The sequence below is a fragment of the Chlorocebus sabaeus genome, chromosome 20, assembly GCF_047675955.1.
Source record: "Chlorocebus sabaeus isolate Y175 chromosome 20, mChlSab1.0.hap1, whole genome shotgun sequence".
Taxonomy (NCBI): domain Eukaryota; kingdom Metazoa; phylum Chordata; class Mammalia; order Primates; family Cercopithecidae; genus Chlorocebus; species Chlorocebus sabaeus.
In genome coordinates this window covers 47,735,573-47,763,147 of record NC_132923.1, presented here as the reverse complement: position 1 = coordinate 47,763,147, position 27,575 = coordinate 47,735,573, and the positions used below count along the sequence as shown (strand labels likewise).

Below are 27,575 nucleotides of genomic sequence, written 5' to 3'. Positions count from 1 at the left end.
TACTCATATATGCATTCTGCACAGAGGCAACCACTTTCTCTGCCAGTGCCCACAGATCATGCAGCCTCCACCCAAATGAGAACTGTGCACTCTCTGTACTTTAAAGCCTAGTTAGGAGTCCCAGATCTCCTTTATTTGCAGCCAGCATACCATACAAAGACCACTTGGAAGGAGTGATGCTCAACTGTGCCCCATGGCTTGTTTGGTCTCATCAGATTTTCATCATATTCACCACACTTCAGCCCTATCCTGGGACCATAGTAAATCCCCGAATAAGAGCATGGGACTGAATATACAGAAGGGTGGTACCTATCAGAGAAAAAAAAAAAAACTACCTGGAACAGAAACTGCTTGATATCTCATTGGAAAATGCATCCCAGTTACACAATATCTCGCTTGAGTCCTTGTGTGTGATTTCAAATATGGGATTTAGTTAAAGATCATATTAAAAGTTAGTACTATAAATAAGCATGAGTTGAATTGCTCTGTAGGTAAAACATTGACCTCATACTTAACCTTTACTTTGCAATGTTTATGGTTCAAGAAAAATGTATGCATCATGATTTTGAGTTAAGTTTAATGGCAGTTGTTTGACACTCTGAAGTTGCTCATTCAACTTGTTTCTTGGGGAGAGGGAGCTGGACAGGCAAATTTTGTTCCTTGTACTTTTAGAGTATGTGACACACTGGTTGCTGTGATTTGCTTCTCATCTGGATATCCTGTATCTCTTTCTGAATTCTCTGGCTCTCATTCTTGAATCCCTCCTTGAGAAGGCGTTCCTGTTCCTAAAAGGGAAAGTGGAGACTAAGTCTATCCAGCTTAACACATTTCCACCAAATTAGTTTCCCTTTTGGTACTTATATTGATCCTTCAAGAATTTTTGATACTTGCTTTTGAAATGCTTTCTTCCCTTAATTTCCATTCTATCGCTCTCTTCTGAGTCTCCTATATCTGTAATAATTTTTCTATGAATTTTTAGCTTCAAAAATGTTGTTGTCCTACAGTTTCTAAAATATTAGTGACCCAGCATTTCATTCCTTGGTCCCTTCACCCTTCACACACATGCAACACAGTCTTTTGGAAAAACCATAACTTTCTCTTGTTCTTTTTTGTTGTTGTTGTTCATTTCTGATCTATATAGTATGGACTCTTACATATATATCTAGGAAGGTATGAAAGATAGGTGATTTCCAGTTGGTAGGTTACTACATAACTCAAGAGTAGGGCAAGTGTTTGATCACGGAATTTAGTACCAGTCTCCAAAATTCAGAGGTAACAGAAATAAACTGAGGAGATCAGGGCTTACAGTGGCCCATAGGGTATTTCTGGGCAAACATAAATGTGGAAAAGAGCCCAGAGAAGAAGGAAGTGTTGGCACCATCAGCACTTAACCAGTGTGCTTAAGTGGGTAGATGGTTAGGGAATCTTTCTTTCTTTTTCTTTTGAGATGGAATTTTACTCTTGTTGCCCAAGCTGGAGTGCAATGGCCCCATCTCGGCTCACTGCAGCCTCTGTCTCCTGGGTTCAAGCGATTCTCCCACCTCAGCCTCCTGCGTAGCTGGGATTACAGGCAGGCACCACCATGCCCAGCTTATTTTGTATTTTTAATAGAGATGGGGTTTCTCCATGTTAGTCAGGCTGGTCTTGAACTCCCGAGCTGAGGTGATCCGCCCCCCTCAGCCTCCCTAAGTGCTAGGATTACAGGTGTGAGCCACTGCACCTGACCTGGTTAGGGAATCTTTGTACTCATAACAGTGCTTCCAGACATAAAGTCATAGCAGGCATGACAGAAACAAAATCCCTATGGATCCCTCTCAGTAGGAAAGATGGGCTAGATATTTCTCCAGGTACTCTGATGCAGAAAAGTTACTTATTGCTCATGAAATTATAATTACTTCATTTAGCAAATGAGAAACTAATAGTTCCCCTGCCATTAGAGGAAAGTTTGATCACATAATGTAAAATACTTGTGCAGTGCCTAGCAATGTTTGTTGGTGATAGCATAATAAAGAATTCCATGTGATTGTAGCCTGCAAGTAAACAGTCTTTACTAACCAGAGATGACTGGCATAAAAACAGTTAGGGAATGAAAAATGTAGTAGTGTCTGGGCTAGGAAGTTTTTTGGGAGGCATTAGGTTCTCAGCTTTACACTTCGTTTTCAATAGGGGGCACTGGAAGAGAAAATTGAGATGATGCAATTGAATACCTGAAGTTTAAGAGCGAGGGTCTTCTCTTGCTCTGCCATTAACTGGGCCCTGTCCCTCTCCATCTTCTCAGTCAATTGTTTCACATGTTCCTGATAACTCTTCTCTTTCTGTTCCATCATCTGCTCATTCTTCTTTTGTATTTCCTCCAACATTTTCTTTGCAGCTTCTGCAGATTCAGCCTTTATATGTTCCACTGTGGAAGAAAAATAAACAGAAAAAAATATGAATATTCAATTGTAGGTGTTCCCTTTTCCTTTCCCTCTTTTTTGTTTGTCTTATCCTTACATCATTGATAAAACTTCTTGTAATTTTGCCCTGGGTAACCAGAAAACCAATGATCATGCAGATTAGTTAAGAAAACTCTCATAAAACTATGAATGATACTTGCTATTCTTTCTCTACAATAATAATTTCAGGTGGACCAATGTTGCTAACTAACATTTTGAGGGCTTTCCAACCATGTAGAGTGTTTTCAGCTGTTCTCACCTTCAATCGCTTTTTCCTTTTCTGAGAGTGACTGGTCAGTCTGTAGAAGTGCATCAGCCACATCCTCCTTGGACTCCAAGTATTTTTTCAGCACCTCTTCGGCCTAGTTATACAGAGAAAGGTAGAATGAAGAAAGAGTGATGATGGGTCAGAGCAAAACCCTGCAATACATCTGTTAATTCAATTTAATTTTAGCACTCATGTAACAATTCACTTTATAATTCCAATAGTATTTCAGATTTAGTAGGTCTGAAATGCAACTCTGGATCTCCCTTCAAACCTATTCCTTCCCAATGACCCCAATTTTAGTAATTAATAACTCTGTTCATCTAACTATATCCTGGATATCTTTCTTGTCTCACATATCCTGTAAACAATCATCTGCAAATTATGTTAGCTTTAGCTTCAAAATACAGCCAGAACCCATCACTTGTCACCTGCTTCGTCCAAACACCCTAGTCCAAGACAGCATCACCTCCAGCCTGAACAATTGTTAAAGTTTCTGGTCTCTCTGCTTCCACTCTTTTTTCCCTACAGTCCGTTCTTCTCAGAGCAGCCAGAGTTTTGCTATATTATTTAAAGAAAAATCTTACCACTCGTATACTCAAAGCCCTCTATTAACTTTCTAGTTCATCAAAAAATATTTCAAACTTCTTTCACTGGACTTCAACATACTCCCCTGTCTGGCTTCTGGTATCTGACCACTCCTCTGAACACATCTGTCACCAGTCGCTCCTTGGTTCACCACCAGGCAGCACATTAGCTTTCTTGCTATTCTTAGGACACAAACCAATTTATTTATCTGGATCATTTCTGTTATTGAAAGTTCTTTTTTCCTAGAGTCCATTTGGCTCACTCTTTAACTTCTTTGAAGATTCTGCTGAAACTTGACCTCATCTGAGAGGCCTTCAGTAAGAACATACACATAAAATTGGTGCACTTTTCCTTCCTTTTCTATACCTGTATCCTGCTTTTTCTTCAGAGTGCTTTTTGTCACTGTGACAGGGACTGCTAGAGTCGTTCTAAATTTCTATTCTCCTCTGTATACTTTGTAACAGACTGTGATTTTTTTTTCCAGCTGGGCAGGTCATGATAAAATACTGTCTTTTCTTTTCTTTTTCTCTTTTTATTCTTTTTGAGACGGAGTCTCGCTCTGTCACCTGGGCTGGAGTGCAATGGCGTGATCACGGCTCATTGCAACCTCTGCCTTCCGGGTTCAAGTGATTCTCCTGCCTCAGCCTCCTGAGTAGCTGGAATTATAGGTGTGCACCACCATGACTGGCTAATTTTTGTATTTTTTTAGTAGAGACGGGTTTTCACTATGTTGGCCAGGCTGGTCTTGAACTCCTGACCTCAGGTGATCTACCCACCTCGGCCTCCCGAAGTGCTGGGAATATAGGTGTGAACCACCGTACCAGGCCAATACTCTCTTTTCTACTCAACCTCCCTTATAGCTGAGGTGCCCATATGGCCAGACTAAATTCTGGCCAATAACATATACTCAGAAGTGTTACATAGTACATCTTGAAAATCTCTTTAAAGAAAGTTGACTCACAGCCCTTTTACTCTTTTGTTTTTCCTCTTTTACCACATCTGTAATGTGGAACCAAAGGCTGAATTTCTATGATCCATCTTAGAGCAGAAATTGACCTTGAAGATCGAGGCCATACGCTAAGGGGCTGAAGCAGAACAAGGGATCTAGATGAATGTGAAGTCATCATAGCAGCATTCAGCTCTCTCTTCCTGATTTCTCACATACATACAAGAAAGAAAGAAACTTCTACCTTTTAAAGCCACCGTTGTTTTTCATTTTGAGTAACATATAGCCAAAGCTATATGTTACTAATTCTAACTGATGTAACCTGAGTGTACCAGCATAGAAGAATTACTAAAAGCATAGAAGAATTGCTAAGAGAATAGATTCTGCTACCTGCACTTGCATCCAAGCCGTATCATTCACTATTTGTGTGATATTGGTAAGTCCTTGCACTTCCCTGACCCCGGGCTGCGAAGCTTGTGGCTCCAAAAGAGAACCTTTCCTTCCTCTTGAGGAGAGGAAAGAGAAGAGTGGGAAGGACTTTGTCTTGCATCTTGCACACCAGCTCAGCCACAGCAGGACAGGGTGTCAGTCGGAGTCACAAGGCCCCTGTTCCAGGCCCTCCTGGATGACATTTCTAGACACACCCTAGGCCAAGGGTAATCTGCTACTTTGAAGAGAAGAATCCAGTCCTGGCAGGATCCATCACCTGCTAATTGAAGAGCCTTTGCACCCTGAATAACCAGCAGCAATACCCAGGTAATATGTTGAGGGCCTTGAGAGAGACTCTGAGACTTGCTGCTTCAGGTGAGACTGAAGCACATTCTCAGCTGTAGTGGCTACGGGGCGAGACTCCTTCCGCTTCAGAAAAGTGGAGGGAAAAGTACGGGGGACAGTGTCTTGTACTTTAGGTAGCAGCTCATCTGCATGGGGGGCAGAGCACCAGGCAGCCTCTCAAGGTACCTGATTTCAGGACTTTAATCTTGGATGGTATTTCTGGACCTGCTCTGAGCCAGACAGGAGCCCTCTCTTCTGAAGGGAGAGTCCCAGGCCAGGCAGTATTTACCACAAGCTGATGAAAAAGCCCTTGGGTCTTAAGACAATATTGGTGGTAGTCTGACAGTACTTTCCATGGGCCTGTGGTGGCTGTGGCCACGGGGTGAGGCTCTGCGCTGCCTTTGGAAAGGAGAGGGAAGAGTGGCAAGGACTGTGTCTTGTGGCTTGAGTGCCAGCTCAGCTGCAGTACAATAGGACACCAGGTAGATTTCTAAGGTTTTTGACTGTAGTCTTTGGCTCCTGGATGACATCTCTGGACATGCTAGGGGCCTGAGAAAACTCACTGCCCTGAAGGGAAGGACACAGGCCTGGCTGGTTTTGCCACCTGCCGATTGTAGAGTCGCAGGTTCTTGAGTGAATGTAAGTGGTAGTCAGGGAGTTACGATAGCAGGCCTCAGGAAGGACCCAGTGTTGTGCTGGCTTCAGGTCTGACCTAGCACAGTGCTAGTTGTGGCGGCCACAGGGGTGCCTGTGACACTTCACACCGAGCTCCGTTTGGCTGAGAACAGAGAGAGAAAGACTTCATTTGTTTGGGAGAAAGTAAGAGAAGAGAACAAGACTCTGCCTAGTACACCAGAGAATTCTGGATCTTGCCCAAGACCATCAAGGCAGTACCTCTATGAGTCTGTAAGAATCACAGTGTTACTGGACTTGGGGCGCCCCCATAGCAGATACACCTTAGATCATGATACCTAAGTCCTTTTGAATATCTGGAAAGCCTTCCCCAAAGGACAGGTACAAATAAGCACAGACTGTGAAGATTACAATAAATACCTAACTCTTCAATGACCAGACACAGATGAACAAGTATCAAGACCATCCAGGAACATGACCTCTCCAAATGGACTACATAAGGCATCAGGGACAAATTCTGGAGAAACAAATATGTCACCTTTCAGGCAGAGAATTCAAAATAGTTGTTGTATTAGTCCATTCTCACACTGAAAAAGACATAGGTAATTTATAAACGAAAAGAGATTTAATGGATTCACAGTTCCATGTGGCTGGGGAGGTCTCATAGTCATGGTAGAAGGTGAAAGGCATGTATTACATGGTGGCAGACAAGGGAGAATGAGAGCCAAGTGAAAGGGGCTTCCCCCCTTATAAAATCATCAGGTGTCATGAGACTTATTCACTGCCACAAGAACAGTATGGGGAAAACTACCGCTATGATTTAATGATCTCCCACCAGGTCCCTCCCACAACACATGAGAATTATGGGAGCTACAGTTCAAGATGAGATTTGGGTGGGGACACTGCCAAACCATATCATTCTGCCCCTGGTTCCTCCCACCAGATCCCTCCCACAGCACATAGGAATTATGGGAGCTATAACTGAAGATAAGATTCGGGTGCGGAAACAGCCAAACCATATCATTCCACCCCTGGTCCCTCCCGAATCTCATGTCCTCACATTCAAAGCCAATCATGCCTTCCCAACAATCCCCCAAAGCCTTAACTCATTCCAGCATTAACTTTAAAGTCCACAGTCCAAAGTCTCATCTGAGACAAGGCAAGTCCCTTCTGCCTATGAGCGTATCAAATCAAAACTAAGTTAACCACTTTGTAGATACAATGGGAGTTACAGGCATTGGATAAATATACCCATTCCAAAGGGCAGAAATTGGCCAAAACAAAGAGCCTAAAGGCCCCATGCAAGTCCAAAATCCAGCAAGGCAGTCAAATCTTAAAGTTCCAAAATGATCTCCTTTGACTCTATGTCTCATATCCATTTCATACTGATGAAAGAGGCAGATTCTCATGGTCTTGGGGAGCTCCACCTCTGTGGCTTTGTGGGGTATAGCCCCTTCCTGGCTGATTTCATGGAATGGCATTGAGTGTGTGCAGCTCTTCCAGGCACATAATGCAAGTTGTTGGTTGATCTACCATTCTGGGGTCTGGAGGATGGTGGCCCTCTTCTCATAGCTCCACTAGGCAGTGCACCAGTGGGGCCTCTGTGTCGAGGCTTCAACCCCACATCTCCCTTCTGCACTGCCCTAGCAGAAGTTCTCCATGTAGGGCCCATCCCTGCAGCAAACTTCTTCCTTGACATCCAGCCATTTTCACACTTCCTCTGAAATAGAGGTGGAGATTCCCAAACCTCAATTCTTGACTTCTGTGCACTTGCAGGCTCAACACCATGTGGAAGCTGCCAAGGCTTGGGGCTTGTACCCGCTGAAGCCATGGCTGGAACTGTACCTTGGCCCCTTTTAGCCACGGCTGGAGTGGCTGGGACACAGGACACCAAGTCCCTAGACTGCACATAGCAGAGAGGCCATGGGCCTGGCCCACAAAACCATTTTTCCCTCCTAGGCCTCTTGGCTTGTAATGGGAGAGGCTGCCATGAAGACCTCGGATATTCCCTGGAGACATTTTCTGGATTGCCTTGGTGATTAAGATTCAGCTCCTTGTACTTATGCAAATTTCTGCAGCTGGCTTGAATTTCTCCTCAGAAAATGAGTTTTTCTTTTCTATTGCATTGTCAGACTGCAAATTTTCTGAACTTTCATACTCTGCTTCTTTTTTAAAAATAGAATGCTTTCAACAGTACCCAAGTCACCTCTTAAATGCTTTGATGCTTAGAAATTTCTTCCATCAGATACTCTAAATCACCTCTCTCAAGTTCAAAATTCCACAAATCTCTAGGACAGGGACAAAATGCTGCCAGTCTCTTTGATAAAGCATAACAAAAGTCACCTTTGCTCCACTTCCCAATGAGTTCCTCATCTCAATCTGAGACTGCCTCAGCCTGGATTTCACTGTCAGCATTTTGGTCAAAGCCATTTAACAAGTCTCTAGGAAGTTCCAAACTTTGCCACATTTTCCTGTCTTCTTCTGAGCCTTCAAACTGTTCCAACCTCTGCCTGTTACCCAGTTCTAAAGTTGCTTCCACATTTTTGGGTATCTTCACAGCAGTGCCCCACTCTACTGATACCAATTTACTGTGTTAGTCTCTTTTCACACTGCTGATAAAGACATACCTAAGACTGGGTAATTTATAAAGGATATGTAATGGACTCATGGTTTCATGTGGCTGGGGAGGCCTCATAATCATGCCAGAAAGTGAAAGACACGTCTTACATGGTGGCAGACAAGGGAGAATGAGAGCCAAGCAGAAGGGTTTTTCCTTATAAAACTATCAGATCTTGTGAGACTTATTCCTGACCACAAGAACAGTATGGGGGGAAACTGCCCCCATGATTCAATTATCTCCCACCAGTTCCCTCCCACAACACAGGGGAATATGGGTTACAATTGAAGATGAGATTTGGGTGGGGATACAGTCAAACCAAATCAGTTGTTTTGAGAAAATTCAAAGAAATTCAAGATAACACAGAGAAGAAATTCATAATTCTATCAGATAAATTTAAAAAACAGATTGAAATAGTTTAAAAGAACCAAGTAGAAATTCTAGAGCTGAAAAATGCAATTGGTATAGTGAAGAATGCATCAGTCTTTTAATAGTAGAATTCATCAAGCAGAAGAAAGAATTAGTGAACTTGAAGGCAGGCTATTTTTAGAGGATACAAAAGAAAAATAATAAAAAAAATGAAGCACACCTATAGGATCTAGACAATAGCCTTGAAAGGACTAATCTACGAGTTATTGACCTTGAAGAGAAGGTAGAGAAAGAGATAAAGGTAGAAAGTTATTCAAAGGAATAATAACAGAGAATTTCTCAAATCTAGAGAAAAACATCAATATCCAAGTACAAGAATGATATAGAATATAAAGTAGATTTAATCCAAAGAAGGGTTTAACCTCAAGGCATTTAATAATAAAACACCCAAAGGTCAAGGATAAAGAAAGGATCCTAAAAGTAGAAGAGAAAAGGGACAAATAACATACAATGGAACTCTAATATGTTTGGCAACAGAGTTTTCAGTGGAAAACTTACAGGCCAGGACAGAGAGGCATGACATATTTCAAGTGCTGAAGGAAAAAATCCTTTTACCCTAGAATGGTATAGCAGGTGAAAATATGCTTCAAACAAGAAGGAGAAATAAAGACTTTCCTACAGAAACGAAAGCTGAGTGATTTCATTGACACCAGACCTGTCCTACAAGAAATGCAAAAGGGAGTACTTCAGTCATAAGAAAAGGACATTAACAAGCAATAAGAAAACATCTGAAAGTCAAGACTCACTGATAATAGTAAGTACACAGAAAAACACAGAATAATATAACACTGTAACTGTGGCATGTAAATTCCTTTTATCTTGAGTAAAAAAACTAAGGGATAAACCAATCAAAATTAATAATTAATATACCTTTTAAAACATACACAATACAATAAAATATAAATAGAAAACAAAGTTGCAAAGTGGGGGTATGAAGTTAAAGTGTAGAATTTTAATTCATTTTTTGCTTGTTTGTTTGTTTATGCAAATAGTGTTAACTTGTTATCAGCTTAAAAAAATGGGCTATAAGATGGTATTTGCAAGCCTCCTGGTGACCTCAAACCAAAACAGATACAACAGATACACAAAAAGTAAAAAGCAAGAAACTAAATCACATCAGCAGAGAAAATCAATTTCACTAAAAGGAAGACAGGAAGGAATAAAACAAGGAGGAGAAGACCACAAAACAACCAGAAAACAAATAACAAAACATTACTTATCAATAGTAATGTTGAATGTAAATAGACTAAACTCTCCAATCAAAAGACACAGACTGGCTGAATGGATTAAAAAAAACAAAGATCCAATGATTTGTTGCCTACCTCACCTATAAAGACATACATAGACTGAAAATAAAGGAATGGGAAAAGATATTCTATGCCAATGGAAACCAAAAGTAGCAGGAGTATTCAGTCATACTTAGACAAAATAGATTACAGGACAAAAACCATAAGAAGAGACAAAGAAGGTCACTGTATAATGATAGAAAGGTCAATTCAGAATGAAGATATGACAAATTTAAATATATGTGCACCCAATACTGCAGGACCCAGATATGTAAAGGAAATATCATTAGAGCTAAGGAAAGAGACTCCAATACAATAATACCTGGAGACTTCAACACCCCACTTTCAATATTGGATAGATCTTCCAAACATAAAATCAACAAGAAAACATTGAATTTAATCCACACTATAGACCAAATGGACCTACTAGATATTTACAGAACATTTCATCTAGTGGCTGCAGAATACACATTCTTTTCCTCAGCACATGGATGATTCTCAAGGATATCCCATATGTTAGGTCATAAAACAAGTCTTATAACATTCAGAAAAACTGGAATGATATCAAACATCTTCTCTGACCACAAGGAAATAAAACTAGAAATCAATAATAAGCGGAATTTTGAAAAGTATACAAGCACATGGAAATTAAACCATATGTTCCAGAACAACCAGTGGGTAAATGAAGAAATTAAGAAGAAAATTGAAAAATTTCCTAAAACAAATGCTAATGGAAATTCGACATACCTAAACCTATGGAATATAGCAAAAGGAGTACTAAGAGGAAGATTGTGACTATAATTGCCAACATAAAAAAGAAAAACTTCAAGTAAACAAGCTAATAATGCTTCTTAAATAACTAGAAAAGCAAGAGCAAATCAAACTCAAAGTTAGTAGAAGAAAATAAATAATAAAGATCAGAGCAGAAATAAATGAAATTGAAATTAAAAAACAATACAGAACATCAATGAAACAAAAGTTTTTTGAAAAGTGTTTTGGTTCTTTCAAAAAGTTAGACAAAATTGACAAACTTTTAGCCAGACTAATAAAAGAAGAGAGAAGGCCCAATAAATAAAATTAGAGATGAAAAAGAAGACATTACGACTGACACCCAAAAAACTCAAAGCATCACTAGTAATTACAATGAGCAACTATATTCCAATAAATTGGAAAATCTAGAATAAATGGATACATTTCTAGCAACATGCACTCTACCAAGATTGAATCTTGAAGAAATTCAAAACCTGAACAGACCACTAACAAGTAACAATACTGACATCATAACAAAACGTTTTCCAGTACAGAAAAAGCACAGAACCTGACGGCTTCACTGCTGATTTCTACCAAACATATAAAGAAGAACTAATATCAATCCTACTCAAATCATTCTGAAAAATAGAGGAGAGAAGACTTCCAAACTCATTCTATGAAGACAGTATTACCCTGATACCAAAACCAGACAAAGACAAATCTTAAATAACTAAAAGTAGAATTACCATTTGATCCAGCAATCCCACCACTGGGTATCTACCCAGAGGAAATAAGTCATTACACAAAAAAGACACCTGCACACACATGCATGTTTATAGCAGCATGATTCACAATTGTAAAAATGTGGAATGAGCCCAAATGCCCATCAATTAATGAGTGGATAAAAAATTGTTTTGTATATATATAAAACATATAATATACACACATACACACACTATGGAATACTACTCAGCCATAAAAAGGAAAAAAAACAATGACATCCATAGCAACCTGGATAGAATTGGAGACTATTATTCTAAGTGAAGTAACTCAGGAATGGAAAACCAAACATCCTATGTTCTAACACATAAATTGGAGATAAGCTATTATATGAGGCCACAAAGGCATAAGAATGATAAAATGGACTTTGGGGACTTGTGGGAAAGGGTGGGAGGGGGGCGAGGGATAAAAGACTACACGTTGGGTATAGTGTACACCAAAATCTCAGAAATCACCACTAAAGAACTTATTCATGTAACCTGTTCCCCAAAAACCTATTGAAATGAAATAATTTTAAAAACTCTACAATATCTCTAATGAAAATAGATGCAAAAATCCTCAGTAAAGTACTAGCAAACCAAATTCAACAATACATTAAAAGGATCACTCATCATGACCAAGTGGGATTCATCCCTGGGGTGCTCAACATATGCAAATCAATCAATGTGTTAAATTCTATCAACAGAATGGACAAAAACCATATGATCATTTCAATTGATGCTGACAAAGCATTTGATAAAATTCAATATCCTTTCATTAATAAAACATTAAAAAAACTGGGTATAGGTGGAACATACCTCAACATAATAAAATCCATATATGACAGTCTCACAGCTATTATCACACTGAATGGGAAGAATAACAAAAATACTTTCCTCTAACATCTGGAATACATCAAAGATGCCCACAGTTACTACTGTTATTTGCCACACTATTGGAAGTACTAGCGAGAGCAATCAGTAAAGAGAAAGAAATAAAGGGCATCCAAATTGGAAATAAAGAAGACAAACTATTCTTTATTGCAGATGATATCTTATATTTGGAAAAATCTAAATATTCCACACCAAAAAACTATTAGAACTGATAAACAAAAATAAGATCCTGTTATTTGCAAGAACATGGAACTGGAGGTCATTATGCTAAATGAAATAAGCCAGGCACAGAAAGAGAACCATCTCATGTTCTCACTTATTTGCAGGATTTGAAAATCAAAACAATTGAATTCATGAAGATAGAGAGTAGAAGGATGGTTGTCAGAGACTGAGATGGGTAGTGGGATGGTGTGGGGAGGGAGGTGGGAATGGTTAACAGGTAAAAACAAGTAGAAAGAATGAATAAAATCAAGTATAGCACAACATACTTGATAGCATAAAACTTGGTGGCACAAAAGGGTGACTAATAATTTTTGTCACCCTTTTGTCAATAATAATTTAATTGCACACTTTAAGATAACTAAAAAAGTATAACTGGATTGTTTGTAACACAAAGGATAAATACCTGAGTCGACAAATACCTCATTTTCCATGATGTGATTATTGTGCATTTCATACTTATATCAAAACATCTCATGTACCTGTCAGTATATACACCTACTATGTACCCACAAAAGTAAAAAAATAAAAAAAATACAAATTTGGGATATTAGTAATACATATTTTATAGAATTGCTCTGAGTATTAAATGAATTAGGCTCTCAGCACAGCTCCTGGAACACAGTAAGTGCAACATAAATGTTAACTGTTGTTATTATTTGTTTATAAGCTATAATTTGCTAATTGCCTGTGTGTACTTTGACAGAGATTGGTCTTTTTTTAACTGCTGTATCTCCAGCAACTTGACAAGTTCCTGGCATACAGTTAGGTCAAAATAAATAATTGTTGAAGGACTAGATGAATAAATAAATGAATCAGTTTAATAAACCTTTTTTGAGGGTTACATCTGTGCTTCTGAGGAGGAATTCCTATTATGGTGGGCTCTCTTATTGAATGAATCAGTAAATGGAAAAATGAAAGGCAGAGCCCGTAGGCACCAGTCACAGTGCCATTTACCTTCTTCCCAGTAGGCTTTAAAAGCATCCCCTCAGTGAGTTCCAAGAAATGGTACCCACTGTGTAGTTTACCTGTATCCCCTTCCTTGGCACCTGGTAGTACTTCTTCTTCAGCTCCTGCTGCTTCTGAATAAAGAGACGGTAACCTCCTGGTTGAGAAAATGTTCCCTGCTTGACATCTTCTTCTAAAGGGCCAAATATATCCTGAAGTAAAGCCATGCAACAATCTGATGATGCTTTCGAATTCTGCTTACAAAAGTCATCTCGCCTCACTTCCAACTGGGCCTGTGAAGTGACAAAACAGCACAGATGTTTCAATAAAGCCATGAGGAGGATGTTAACTATGTAGAGACTGGAAAATGCTTCTCCTGCAGAAATTGTGGCCTCTAAATAGAGCCATGCTCCTCACCTTGCTGTTAGATCCTAGAATATCCCTAAGTTGTGCTTATTGCAGAAATTGATCTGCTTCTCTGTTTGTGATTTCCTAAAGCTCCTTTCTCCTAGTTTTCCTGCTTCAGAGAATGATTCTCAAAGCACATACACATTTCATATGAAACTTTTATCTTTCCAAGTCTCTCATTTCAGGAATAGTTCTGAGCACAAACACTGGAGTCAGGCAGCCTGCCTAGAGTTCCCAGATCCACTACACTGTGGCTTGTGACACTCAATCTTTGTGAACCGAGGATTCCTTGTCTGTATAGCAGAGAAGCAATACCCATCACATAGGTTTCTCTTCAGGGTTATATGAGGTGATGTAAACTATTAAGCCCAGGGATTTTTTAGAAGTGCTCAGTAAGGAGTACATGATTATTTAGTACATTCTTTAATATGAGAATATTTTTGTGTATTTTCTCAACATAGGGCTAATGAAAGTAATGAAGATTGTACCGTAGTTATTTTCAGTATTTAGAAAGTCTCATAGAACAGCACATATATCTACATTAAATCACTCAACATAACTTAACTACGAAGCTTTCTCTTTCCTCCTTAGGTTGGAAGGGTGACAATTGCTGACATTGGCTATCTAGCTTCACCAGAACCTCCGAATGTAGCAATGTATCATTTATAAGATGGTGCCTTCCTAGCTAGGGAAAGGACTTCCACTTGTCAAGTGGCGATTCTGCATGCAAAAATACTCTGTTCGCTTGGAATGAGGCAGACATTAAAAGCTGTTTTAAATTTAAAAATTTTCTCTAATAAAATTTATATAATTAATTTCTCTTTTTTGGCTTTCTGAATATTTTACCATTGGCTCATATTTAACAAAACAACAAATTATTAGGGTTATTTAAAAATAATTTAGTCCCCACTGATAATTACCAGGGAACATAAAAGCAATGTAATTTTTAATTTAAAAGGACAAAATAAGTTAAAATAGTCTTTAATAATGCAGTCGTGCAATCTACTTACTTTCTTAAAATATGGGACCCAGATAGGAAAAACTAACAAAAGTAAATTTTTGTAAAAAATTAGGTGTCATTTCTTTAAAGGTCTAAGTCTTTTTTTTTTTTTTTTTTTTGAGACGGAGTCTTGCTCTGTCACCCAGGCTGGAGTGCAGTGGTCAGATCTCGGCTCACTGCAAGCTCCGCCTCCCGGGTTCACGCCATTCTCCTGCCTCAGCCTCCCGAATAGCTGGGACTACAGGCGCCCGCCACCTCGCCCGGCTAGTTTTTTGTATTTTTTAGTAGAGACGGGGTTTCACCGTGTTAGCCAGGATGGTCTCGATCTCCTGACCTCGTGATCCGCCCGTCTCGGCCTCCCAAAGGTCTAAGTCTTTTAATAATTATTTCAAATATGTACATATAACTGAGTGTAACTATTTTGGGGTCTAGAAAGAATTATTTTCCCAAGAAGGGCCCATATTTTTCTGCCTCTCATGACCTAGAACACCAAATATACCCCTAATTTCCTCTGGAAGGTTTGGTCCACATCCTTGAAAGAGTTCTTCATGAAGACTTCAATGGCCTCTCTCTCACTGTCCCTGTGCAGGTCCAGCAGCTCCTGGAGGGTTTCTGTGGGCAGCTGCACCTTCTGGCCCATCTGTTGTTCATAGTGGGCAATAGCCTTTTCCACTGCGGCTGAGTTCTCTATCTGGGCCAAAGCCAGGACTGCGTTCTCCATGCAGGGCAGATCCCCACTGCTGATGGCATTGACATAGGTCAGCACCAGGCTCTCTAGACCTGCAAAAGGGAATTTTTTTAAAAATGTGACTATCAGTTGGTGGGACAGAGTATTTTGTGTGCTTTTCAAGTGAGTTTCACAAATAATAGTTTTACATAAGTTTTGGATAAAGAATAGTAATGGAATAATTTGTTAACCCGAGTCACAGAGGAAATTGAAGTTGCTCTTTCCTATTTCCTTCACCTAAAAGGAAGACACTGAAATGAATAAGTTAGGATATTTTGGGGCTGAGATAATAGGTCAATGTGTTTTCTTACCTTTCCTTTCTTTCACCTGTCCCTTTATTCCCTTTCTCTCTTCACTCCTAATTTATGAAAAAAGTCAATGATAAAACTTAGCCTTTTTATTTTTATTAATTTTAGTGGTGCAGACCACTAGTCTGTTGTCTGGCTTAAGGTAAACATGTCTTCTTAGATATTCTCTCATCAGAACTACAGATAGGGTAATCAACTCATTGAGTTTGCCAGGGCTTTGCTGGGTGTAGCAATGACAGTCTCACATGCCAGGAAAACCTCATCTTAGGCAAACTGGAGTGGTTGGTCACACAATAAGAGCTGATTCTTTTTGACTGCATCCTGTACCTTCTCATCTCTCTGTAGTTTTAAGTACCATATGTATGGATAGCTGGTGTATTTCATTTCCTGCTTTGACATTTCTTTTAGGCTTTGGATTAAAAATAAGTTTTGCACCTTATTTTTAATTCCTATTTTATATCTCTTACTGTATAAATCAGAAGAAACTCAATATTAAATAATCTAAATGTAAAAACTTCATCCACTCTGAAAAACTATTTCTCCTCCTGATACTACTATCTCACTAAATAACACAGCCATTCAAGCAATTGCTAAACTTGAAACTCTGGAGACAGGCTTGGCATTTCCTTCTTATTCCCCTCATAAATCCATATTCCCTCTATCAATGGGTCTTTTGGATTTAATATCCAAAGTATGTTTGGATCTTGTCAATTTTCACCATTTTCACTGCCATAATCTGAGACTCACCCAATGTCCATTTATTGCTCAACCACTGGAAATAGCATCCATCTCTCATTTCCTACCTTTCACCACTCCAACAAATTATCTACAAAATATTCCAAAAGATATGTATAAACATAAGTTAGATAACCTTACCTCACTGCCAAAAATTCTTCAAGATCTTCCCTAGAGCTTAGATAAACTCTAGTCTCCTCAAAGTCCTCTGCCAGTCCTTTCAAGACCTGACCCCTTTATACCTTTCCAATTAGGATACCACTCTTATTCAGTCTACTCTTGTTCCAATCACCTGTCTTTCTTCTATTTTCATTTAAAAAATTGAGATGGAATTCTGTCCTGTCACCCAAGCTGAAGTGCAGGGCATGATCATAGCTAACCATAGTCTTGAACTCCTGTGCTCACACTGGGCCCTCCTGCCTCAGCCTCCTGAGTAGCCAGGACTCCGGGCAAGTACCACTGCACTTGACTGATTTTTAATTTTTTCATAATGATGAGGTCTTGCTATTTTGCCCAGGCTGGTCGTAAACTCCCAGGCTCAAGGAATTCTCCCACCTTGGTCTCCCAAAGTGCTGGGATTACAGGCATAAGCCTCCTGTGTTCTATTTTCTTGAAGTTGTAAAGTTCTTTCCTGCCCTGGGCATTTCCACATTACATTATTTGCTGTAAGGTTATTCCTCTATGTGCTTTGGTTAGCTCTTAATCATTTATTTTATATACATATAAAGTGTATATATGTATTTGAGACAGAGTCTCACTCTGTCTCCCAGGATGGAGTATGGTGGTGCAGTCTCGGCTCACTGCAACCTCTGCCTCCCAGGCTCAAGTGATCCTTCAGACTCAGCCACCTGAGTAGCTGGGATTACAGGTGTGAGCCACTATGCCTGATTAATTTTTGTGTTTTTAGTAGCGACAGGGTTTCACCATTTTGCCCAGGTTGGTCTCAAACTCCTGAGCTCAAAGTGATTCACCCACGTCAGCCTCCCAAAGTGCTGGGATTACAGGCATTAGCCCCAGTGCCCTGCTAACTCAATCATTTTTAAATTCTCATCTTACATGTGACTTTCACAGATGAGCACTCTCTCACACTCTAAATTATATCTCCCTGTCTCTCCCTTTACTCTTTCATAGCAGCCTATTATTTTTATGCATTGTGTTAATCAGTATTTATCATTATACCTTTTTTTTTTTTTTTTTTTTTTTACTTTTTACAAAAGTATCTTTCACTCCTATTATGCTGGAATGAGGATAAAAGTCACATTCCTTTTATCCATCTTTATACCCAGTGGTTGGTACATTACATTACAGACATTCCCTAAATATTTTAGAATTGCTGAACAAGAGAATTGTACTGCAATTAGTAGCAAAGTCTCACTTACATACAGTATTTGCTTTTTTCTTTGTTGCTCAGTATATATATCCTGGATGTTTATTTGATAAAGAGGGAGCTGAGAAGCTGGTGGCGAAGTTTACCATAGCAGAATTCAATTCTAGTTCTTTTCTTTTTTTCTCCTTGCAAGGAATATGAGATGATACTATAGTTTTAGTATTCATGTAAAATTTATATTATGATTTTCATGGTGTATTTTCCTTGCCATCAATAGACTATGCATTTGTCAGAAGTGACCCTTATGCTTTCCATTTTATCCTCTACAATGGGCAGAAGGAGAAAGTCCAGGTAGGAAGTGGGTAGAGAAAGTGACTCACGAGGCCCATTGACTGGAATGCCACCTGAAAGAGTCTTGACATTGGAATGGCTGAGGATGTAGGAACAAAATTCTGCAACTTGTTCTATGAAATCAGGGTTCAGCTCTTCCTCCTTTAGCTGTTCCAGGCGAGCAAGGTACTTCTTCTGAGCGGGACAATCGAAGATGAAGCACTTCCTGTTGGGGAAGAACTTTCGGATGCACAACCGAGGATCATTAAAGCTTTTACTTTTTTTATCAGTACCTACAGGAATGAAAATTAGAGGTAGTAAAACTTCACATTAATTACTTCAAATATGATCTTTCAATTTTATAATTTTCACAAAGCCTATGTGAGGAGGAAATTAATTAGGAAGAAGAAATAAAAAATTAAAGGGGTAGAGAAAGGAAAGTCTCCAAGAAGAGGTAGGTAATGCAATTTAAAATTGATTCCAAATGATATAGTCAAGCAATGTCTCCATTTCCTCTAGCAGAACAGTCAGGAAAATACAGTTCAAAATTTTAATTTTTAGCACTACACATAAATGGTTATTTTGATATTATTTTCTCTCTATTTATTACCCAACCAACCATCAGACCCACTAACCTTTTCTTAGCTTTAGCGAAAGCTCCAGGTAGTCATCGGCAGTGATGGGTTCTCCATCTACTTCCAGTTCCAAGGTGAAATCTCTGAGAGTCCACACAAATGCTGGAAAAAAACTCACAAAGTCAGCTGAGTCTTCTACAGAATTGTTACCAGGTGAGGAGTTTGCCTTGATTCGATCTGTCAGCTCTGTCACATAGCTGAGACGCTAAATTAAGAAAACTACAGAAAATGCCACTTTTTATACTACATTTTATCCTAATGCTTACCTAAAATAATTTGGCTTCTTTTTATTAGCTCATTCATTCATTCACAAACATTTATTTACAGAAGTCATTCACTCACAAACATTTATTGAGCACCTACTATGAACCAAGCACTGTCCTAGGGACTAAAAATGCTGTAATGAATGAGACAATGCTACCATTACAGAGCTTACATTCTAATGATGGAGACAAACAATGAACAGGTAAACAAAAATATAATAAATTATCAGGTATTGATAACAATTGTCTTGAAGGAAAATGAACTGGGCAACTAGATCCTAGTGTATTTTTAGAAACTAGCAACCAAAAGACACTCATCTAACACTCTAGTGTCTCCCAAATCTGCCAATAAGGAAGGCAGAGAATAACTGTGTGTATCTGCATGTGGTGCTGGTTTATGTAGTTTTCCAGGTAAATTATCTCTGACATTGTAGTTGAGCAATGATCTGAATGAATTGAAGAAACCAGTCATGTACAAATCCATTGGAGAAACATTGCAGACAGAGATCACAGACCTTGCAAGCCCCTTAGATAGGAAATCACTGAGTGTGTGAAACATATATCAAGAAATCCAGTGTGGTAGGGCAGAAGGTTAAAATAAGTAGAGGTTGGGATGTGCAAGCTCTGTAAACCAAAGTAAGAAGTTTGAAATTTAACAGAAAGTTAATGGGAAGGCATTGGTGGGTTTTAAGTGAAGAGAGGATATAGTATGATTTTTTTTTAATCATACTGGCTGGCATTGCATCTGTGAGTGAAGTGCATATGCAAAATAAAACAAACAAACAAACAAAACTGAAACAAAAAACAATTAGGTAGTTGAAAAGATAACCAAGATGAGAGGCAATGGAAACTTAGAGTTATCATGGAGGAAGTAGTGAGAATTGGCTAGTCTAGAGAAATTACTTTAATAGTGGAGCTGAAGGAATTCGGTGATTAATAATTTCCAAAACATAAGAAAGGGAATCATCCAAGATGATTCCTAAACTTTTGATCTGAGCACTTCTGTGAATGATGTGGGAATTTATTGTGATTGGAAAGACTGGGAAGGAGTTGTTTTGGACAGGAAAATTAAGTTTTGTTCTGTATATTTTAGGCTCAAGATGTCTCTTACACATCTGAATGGAGATGTCGCATCAGAAGCTGGATACAAAAGTTTGAATTTGCTCATGCTTGGGAATACAGATTTGATGGTGATTAACATATTGGTGCTACTGAAAGCCTTGAAGCTGGATGTGATCATCTGGGGACTGAAAGTAGAAAAAGAAAAGAGGCACAAGAACTTAAGAGTTATAATATTTAGAGGCTAAAAGGAGAAAGAGTATGGAGTAAAGTAATCTGAAAAATTAGGAAGGTGAAAAATTAGGAAACTGTGGTATTCTAATAGGAACCAATTTCAAGTGAAACAAGCATTTCAGAAAGGTGGAGGGGATCAAATTTATGAAATGCTCCTAGAGAAAAAAAAGGCTTATGGAGGATTGGAAGATCAAATGAGGTGAGAACTGTGCATTACATATAGGAATATGAAGGTGATCTTGATGAAATCTAATTCAGTATAATGCTTGAAACTAAGCTAATGGAAATGGTGAGGTCATTGATAATGAACTAGGTTAAGTAATGTGTGAGAGTGGAGAATAACAATAAGAGTGGAGAGTTCCAATAAGGTGATGGAACCGAGTACACCAGGGTGTTAAATAGTTGTCTATTGGTTGCTATTCTCTAAAAAGACACCAGGAGCTAAAATCTTTAATGAATAAAGGATGTACTTATTGGAACATTGCTAGATAATTGCAGCAAAGCATAGTGGTGTTGTCTGAGGGCATATGTATCAAAGAAGATTCTCTTTTTAATGGTAAAAGAATGAGAAAGTGTCCATAACTCTAATATGGAGCAAGGAGGATACCTAACTCATCTCTTACACTTATGATATGCAAGGTATGGGATAAAAAATAGTCATCACATTAGACCAATGGAGAGGTCTGTAGGAGAAATAGTATCTATAGTGTATAGCTAGGTATCAGAAGGCAACACTTAGAGCAGATGATAAGAATATAGAGAGTTGCAAAAGTGAGACAATGAATTCTAGAGGGCATTGAGGGTTTGGACAGGGATAGGAGATTAAGTCAGATAGAAGATATACAGAGTCTTGGGTGGCTGAGTGTCTAAGGATACATGTAACTGGGAAGACTTGAAGTTCTGGTGGAGATTGAGATAGAATGAGATGTTCAGCATAATGAGATTTATTAAAGAGAGGACTTATGAATTCTTCAGTACCTGTCTGTCTGCCTCTGTACTTGGTGAAAAAATCAAGCTGTTATTTTCTAGGTTTAGTGCTGTTCTGTACCACAAAAAAGGATACTGAAGTTGGTCCATGGCCTGCTGGTTGATGGTTCCCATGCTATTGTACACGAAGGTGCTGCTCAGGAGGATGGCCAGGGCGAAGATCCAGGAGTCATTCTCATTGTCACCCTGTAAGTCATTGTAGAAGCCACACAGAAGAGTGACTAGCAGAATGTATAGTCAATTCAGATAGCTGAAGACTGACTGAACTCCAGCTCTGTCTCTCATTAGTTGTGAAAACTTAGGTAACTCACTTCCTTATGTAGTATTTTTTTCCACCTGTAGAATAAATTTTATTTATGATGTATAATTTAAGGTATTATATATAAATGTATGCGTCAGTGGGAAACACATGAGCACTTGGTAGCAGAAGCTATTTTGATCAGCTACTAAAATTCAAACTGGTATCCTAAACTTAATTTATGACCCTATTCCATTTCCATGGCACATCATGGTAAGACATTTTTTACACAGTAGTTAAAATAAGCTCCTCTAATAAGAACTTTCTATGTCTAAGATTTATGAGTAGTAATATATTATCCTTAATGAACAAAGATGTTATTAGATTTTACACTTTGCTTCTCTTTCTACTGGTGCTCCCGTGGATGTGAACGTTTTTACTACCTTTATGGGATCCCGCTGTAAAAAGTCAGACATGTTTGTAAAATGTCTACTGAGGTTTATAAACACCTTCAGCAGCCTCACCAAAACATTTTACTCTAATATGAAAGAAAATGACTGAAAACATTGTTAGCCATTATTTCATAGGTTTACCCATAATTAATCAATTGAACTTACTGTGCACTCTGAAGGCTTATACCACATAAACTAAAAAAAAATATATTAATGTAATTAACTAGAGTCCTAAATCCAGGAGTAGGAGTGATAGTGCAAAGAGGGTTATTGACCTGACCTGGTTTATGTAGATTTTAATCGACCTAAGTGAAATTTTTAAAATATTTATTTTTTTTACCTTCTCTATATCTCCCAGGCCCTCCGTGTCGAGCAGAACTAGGGTGTGTTCTGGCTTCTTGGGATGAGGCACACACCACATCCAGATTCCCTTGGTGTGAGACCTCACTGTGGAGCCCAGAGAGAAGCCTGCAAAAGAAGGAGAGGATAAAAGGGAAAAGAGATTACTTAGTAGGTGTTTCTGGAAATTGAGATAATAGTTAACATAATTGAAGTTAAAAATACAACTGGCATGAATCTTAATTACAATCCTGGAAATAGGAAAATTAGATATCTAATACACACTGAAACATTCATTTTTTCTTAAAGTTCATTGAAAGCTTGCTGTCACTACATGAGCACTTTAATAAATATTTTATAAGTCATTATTATAGAAGTTAATTTTCTTTATTAACATTGTATTCCTTCCAGAAAGGGACACTTATACTCTAAGTATAGAATAAAAGTAAAGTGGGAAGAAAGAGTCAATTGACTGTAATCCTCCAAATTCAGTGTAAAGAGCCCATTAACGGACTGAAAGTTAGCTTTCAACATTCATTCTCGTCTCTAACTTTCTATTCTCACATCCCTAGGCTGGATGTTCTCAGTGTGTATGGACAGAAGGGGCTTAGAGCTTTCCTGGTGCCACTCACCGTTTTTCTTCCCAGCCAGCTTGTTCATCAGGTAGGATTTTCCTGTGCGATAGAGGCCCACAATTGCCACCACCACCACAGGCTGCGTGATTGCAGATAGGATCTTCAGAGCTTCTGGATTCACCACCAGCTGCCCTTTAGTGTTATCAATGAGGCTCAATGGGCCCGGCAAATCGATCTCTGGAGCCATGTCCAGGGTGTTGTTCCCTTGTGTGCAAGGAAAAAGATGAAATGGAAAGCAATTTTTAGGTAGCTAGCTATACTGAACTTTACAACATGGATTAAATTTTTGTTTTCTAGGCTTGAACTTTTTTTATATCATTTTTTAAAGCCCGGTTTCTCTTTAAGTCTGTCTTACAAATTGGTCCACTGGCTTTCTTTAAAAATAACTTTATTTTGAAATAGACTTACAGAAAAGATGTACAACGGGTATGGAAAGCTCCCATATATCATTTCCCCTAATGTTAAAATTTTACATAACCGTAGAACAAGGATTTTAACATTGATACAATGATAACTAATCTCATTGATACAATGATAACTAATCTACACTCCTTATTCACATTCCACCAGTTTCCCACTAATGTCCTTCTGCTCCATGATCCAGTCCAGGATTCCTCATTGCATTTAGTCATTATGTTTCTGTATTTTCCTTGAATCTTTGATGGTTCCTTATTCTTTCCTTGTCTTTCATGTCCTTGACATTTTAAAAGTTGACTGGCCTATGATTTTGTAGAATATCCCTCAGTTTGGGTTTTTTGATGTTTCCTTATTACTAGATTGAAGTTAGGCATTTTTTTTTGCAAATGTCACAGAAGTGATGTTCTGCCATTTTCAGTGTCTTGTATTAAGGGATTCATGATGTTGACATGACTTTTTCTGGTGCTGTGACCTTAACTTTGATCACTTGGTTAAGGTGTTCTCTGCCAGATTTCTCTACCACAAAGTATTAAGTACCATTTTGTCACTAAAAGGTACCATTTGGAGAGACAGTTGGAAGACTATGCAAATAAAGTTTCATCATACTTTCATAATTTTTTCAGTCACTATTTTTAGCATCCATTGATAATTCTTGCTTATAACTTACTGTGATGTTTGACTAAAGGTAATTTTCTATTCTCATCATTCCTTCTACATTTATTAGAGTTCTAATGTGAGCAAGAACTTCCCTTTCTCCTCTATTTATATTATTTACTTATTTAATCATTCAGTTGTATCAGTGTAGACCTATAGACATTTATTTTATCATATGGGTAACACTTTACTATCGCTATTTATCTCGTTGCTCAACTCATCCCAGATTAGTTCACTGAGAGCTCCTTCAAGCTAGAGCCCAGGTTCTTTGGACATGCTTCCATCATATTTTCAGTGCTTCTTCCCTTCTGGCATTACAATATATGCCAGGCTTATCTAATATTGTTTCTGATTCAGCCTTAGAATCGACCATTTCTCCCAAGGGCTCTGGTTGCTTTCATTGGATAATGGTACATAGACACCAAGATTATCACACTAGGTGTAGTCATTACTTCTAGGCCCTCTCAGGGGGAAAGTTAAGAAATCTGTTTGTGTACTGGCACATGAAAACACACATCTACATTTATTTCCCATCTTTCCATTTCTATATATAAGCTTGAGTTTCTTCCGATATTTCTAATTCCAATTCAACAAAACAAAATGTATTCATGCTTTCCCCTTGTTTTTAAAACATTTTCTCTGAGTATGTCATTATACATAATAAATTCAGTTATTTGCTCAATTCTAGTACATATAATTGGTTTTAAAGTTGCTAACTCATAAGTCTTCGAATGATAAATTTGCTAACTACAGTGCATTATTAGTTAACAGTTCTTCTTGTCTTTGGTCTTACATATACAGTCAAAACACCGTATTCCAAAGTTTCTTAGACTACCTTTTCTTTCTCTGTTCTCTTTGGTGCGGTTAAATTATTTATTTGTAAATTACTTAGGTTCATTTGTTGGTTGATTTTAAGTATGTATTTATTTTGAGTATACGAAATATCATAGTGCTGAAAGTCAGAGCTTTACAACAAGCTGTAGTCAGAGAAGTGTCACTTTCCTTCATCCCATTCCAGCTGTCTTTCTATTCTTTCCACTTGATGCCCACTTATCCTCCATAGATATCCAATCTTGTTAGTTTCTAGTTGACCTTTCTTGGACATTCTTTTCATTAATGAGCATAGACATGTATATTTTCTTATTCACACTTTCTAACATAGAGATCACATCATATAGAAATATGGGAATCTCTTCGTATCAGTTCATAGGAAGATTTCTCAATTCTTTTCACAGGCATCTACTCCATTTATGTGGACATACCACAATTTATTCAACCATTCTTTTAGGTATAGACATTTAGATTGTTTCTAATATTTAGCAATTACAAACAGTGCTACAATGAAAACCTCTGCTAACTTTGTGAGTGTGTATTTTTATATTGCTATAGGAGTAACTTTAGGATAGTGTTCTATAAGTGAGATTTCCGGGTCAAAAGGTAAGAGCATTGTATTTTGTTGATATTGCCAAGTTCCTCTCCAGAAGGAGGTACAAAGGTTGAATTCCCACTAGATCATCTTGTATCTCATTGTTCAGAAAAAGAATTTTTTTCTAGATATGTCACATTTTCTGAATTAATTACAAAATTTTCTTTGGAAACTTTTCACTTTCACATTTAGATCTTTGGACTGAGCAAAGCTGAGCTCGCTGAGCTCACGTACATAGTAATAGGAACTTTTACCTGGGGAATCTTGTGTCATACATATCTCCACACTTTGAAACACAGATACCATTCTAACCCAGCCTTGCTCCTGATTTCTTCCAAGCCCCTCTGTGGACAGGGTTTGGTCAGATTGTGGGACTCAGGTTACCCAATGGCTTCTTCCTGTCACTATACAGGAAGCCCTTTGAGCTATAGCAGGACATCACAGGTTCTTAATATTTGCTGTGAATCAGCATTCACCTGTTATTCACTCAAGCTTGATATCTCAAATCTAACATGTAGAAAATCTGTTGATTTTTTACTCAATTATGTTACCAGATTTTAACCTCTCTGTGTTTTAAGATTGATTCTTTATTACCTGCATGTATATCAGTTTGCATATTGCTTTCAATTATTTCAGGTAATGAGGCCAGCATCAGGAAACATTCTCTGATGAACCAGGGCTTGTTTTTTTCTGACTTCTCTTTCATGTAAAGCAGTATATACACAATTGTAGGAAAAGCCTGTTTAACCAGGCCTTGACAATTTGACAATTTTGTAAATTTAAAATGAGTGACAAGCCTTCCTGTAGTAAATCTTAATTTGTGTTTTTGCCTTGAATATCTTAATCCCTGTTACTTAAAATGATCATGATATAAAATTTATAATTTCTTTGATGTGCCATCATAGACTGTAAGCATTACAGCTTTCCTTCTTCTATAATAAAGAGTGCTTTGTTTATAACATGGAGTTGATTACTTCTGACTTGCTCTGATGAAGGCTTATATCTCATTATCTATTTCCCCTCTCTTCAGGGGACAATGGCAAAAAAGCTATTTATTTTTCTGTGATCAGGACTCGTTTTCTCTTACAGCAATGGCCCATAGAGACTTCTGGCAAGACTTCTGTTTCATTTTATAGCATGATGTATACCACCTTAAAATGGAAATCAATCAACGACTGACTCGGAAAAGTAGCTGCACAAAGATTGTATAAGCTCCCTAATTATGATAACTTGTTCCCTCTCTTTGCAGATCCCGAGTTGCCTACCTGCATTTACCTAGAGCTATAAAAGTGGCAATAATGAATGTGATGGAGCCCTAACTTTATTAAGCAGATGCTAATAATGATAAAGTTAGTTTAAGATGGTGTCAAGAAAGAAATAACAATTTAAAAACATTCCCGTCTCTCTATGTAGGCTCCACCTCTGCTGGAGCCTATTTCACAGCAGGAGCAGAGGGCACTAAGGAACCTGCAGCCACTTGATAGGGCCAGGATTTTATGTGGACTTATGTCCCACAGCTGGCTCAGCTGCGGCCTATTGTGGCAATGGTCAGTTTAGATAAAACTGATGAACCCTGGTAAACATTTTCCCATCCCTGCCCCAGTCTTACCCGGATCAGAGATCCTTTAGCGTTGGAAATAAGGTTGTTTCAATGTGAAAGTCGAATTCTTTTCCTCCTCTCTTTTCTTCTGAGTTTGGCTGCACTGCTTTCTCCCTCTTTTTTCTCTCACAGTAACTGTGGACTGTTACTTTACCCCTCCAATGTCCTGGGGCTTCCCAGGTTTTCTTCAGAGACCTGACGGGAGACAAGGAAAAGAGGTAACCTCTGCAAATAAATGGGCTAATATGAAACTGAAAGT

General features: G+C 38.3%; 1 protein-coding gene and 1 long non-coding RNA gene across 3 annotated transcripts; one reads left to right on the top strand and one right to left on the bottom strand.

The window, feature by feature from the left end:
• Positions 1 to 560: 560 nt before the first annotated feature.
• On the bottom strand, positions 561 to 27,575 carry GBP2 (guanylate binding protein 2). Of its 2 annotated transcripts, none has more exons than XM_038002634.2 (11): positions 27,326 to 27,575; positions 23,217 to 23,423; positions 22,586 to 22,713; positions 21,632 to 21,741; positions 19,013 to 19,209; positions 18,452 to 18,670; positions 15,450 to 15,730; positions 13,623 to 13,835; positions 2,695 to 2,797; positions 2,208 to 2,401; positions 561 to 785 (listed from the first exon to the last, which is right to left on the bottom strand). In XM_038002634.2, exons 2-11 carry the CDS (start codon positions 23,404 to 23,406, stop codon positions 669 to 671), a joined length of 1,752 nt encoding a protein of 583 aa, XP_037858562.1. In that variant the 5' UTR covers positions 23,407 to 23,423; positions 27,326 to 27,575; the 3' UTR covers positions 561 to 668. The 2 variants fall into 2 exon arrangements, with proteins under 2 accessions (XP_037858562.1, XP_007976231.1); XM_007978040.3 differs by having other exon boundaries at positions 18,428 to 18,670; positions 27,326 to 27,574.
• Positions 19,058 to 22,712, top strand: LOC140709501 (uncharacterized). Its single transcript, XR_012090036.1, has 4 exons — positions 19,058 to 19,165; positions 20,369 to 20,465; positions 21,598 to 21,743; positions 22,604 to 22,712. It is a non-coding gene; the product is annotated as an uncharacterized lncRNA (long non-coding RNA).

Coding starts and splice junctions, on each gene's coding strand:
- GBP2 (XM_007978040.3), bottom strand. CDS start 23,406: ATGGCTCCAGAGATCGATTTGCCGGGCCCATTGAGCCTCATTGATAAC. Junction 2,798..13,622: donor TGCCAAGGAAGGGGATACAG/GTAAACTACACA, acceptor CTGTATAACTAG/GCCGAAGAGGTGCTGAAAAA. Junction 2,402..2,694: donor AAAGGAAAAAGCGATTGAAG/GTGAGAACAGCT, acceptor TTTCTTCCACAG/TGGAACATATAAAGGCTGAA.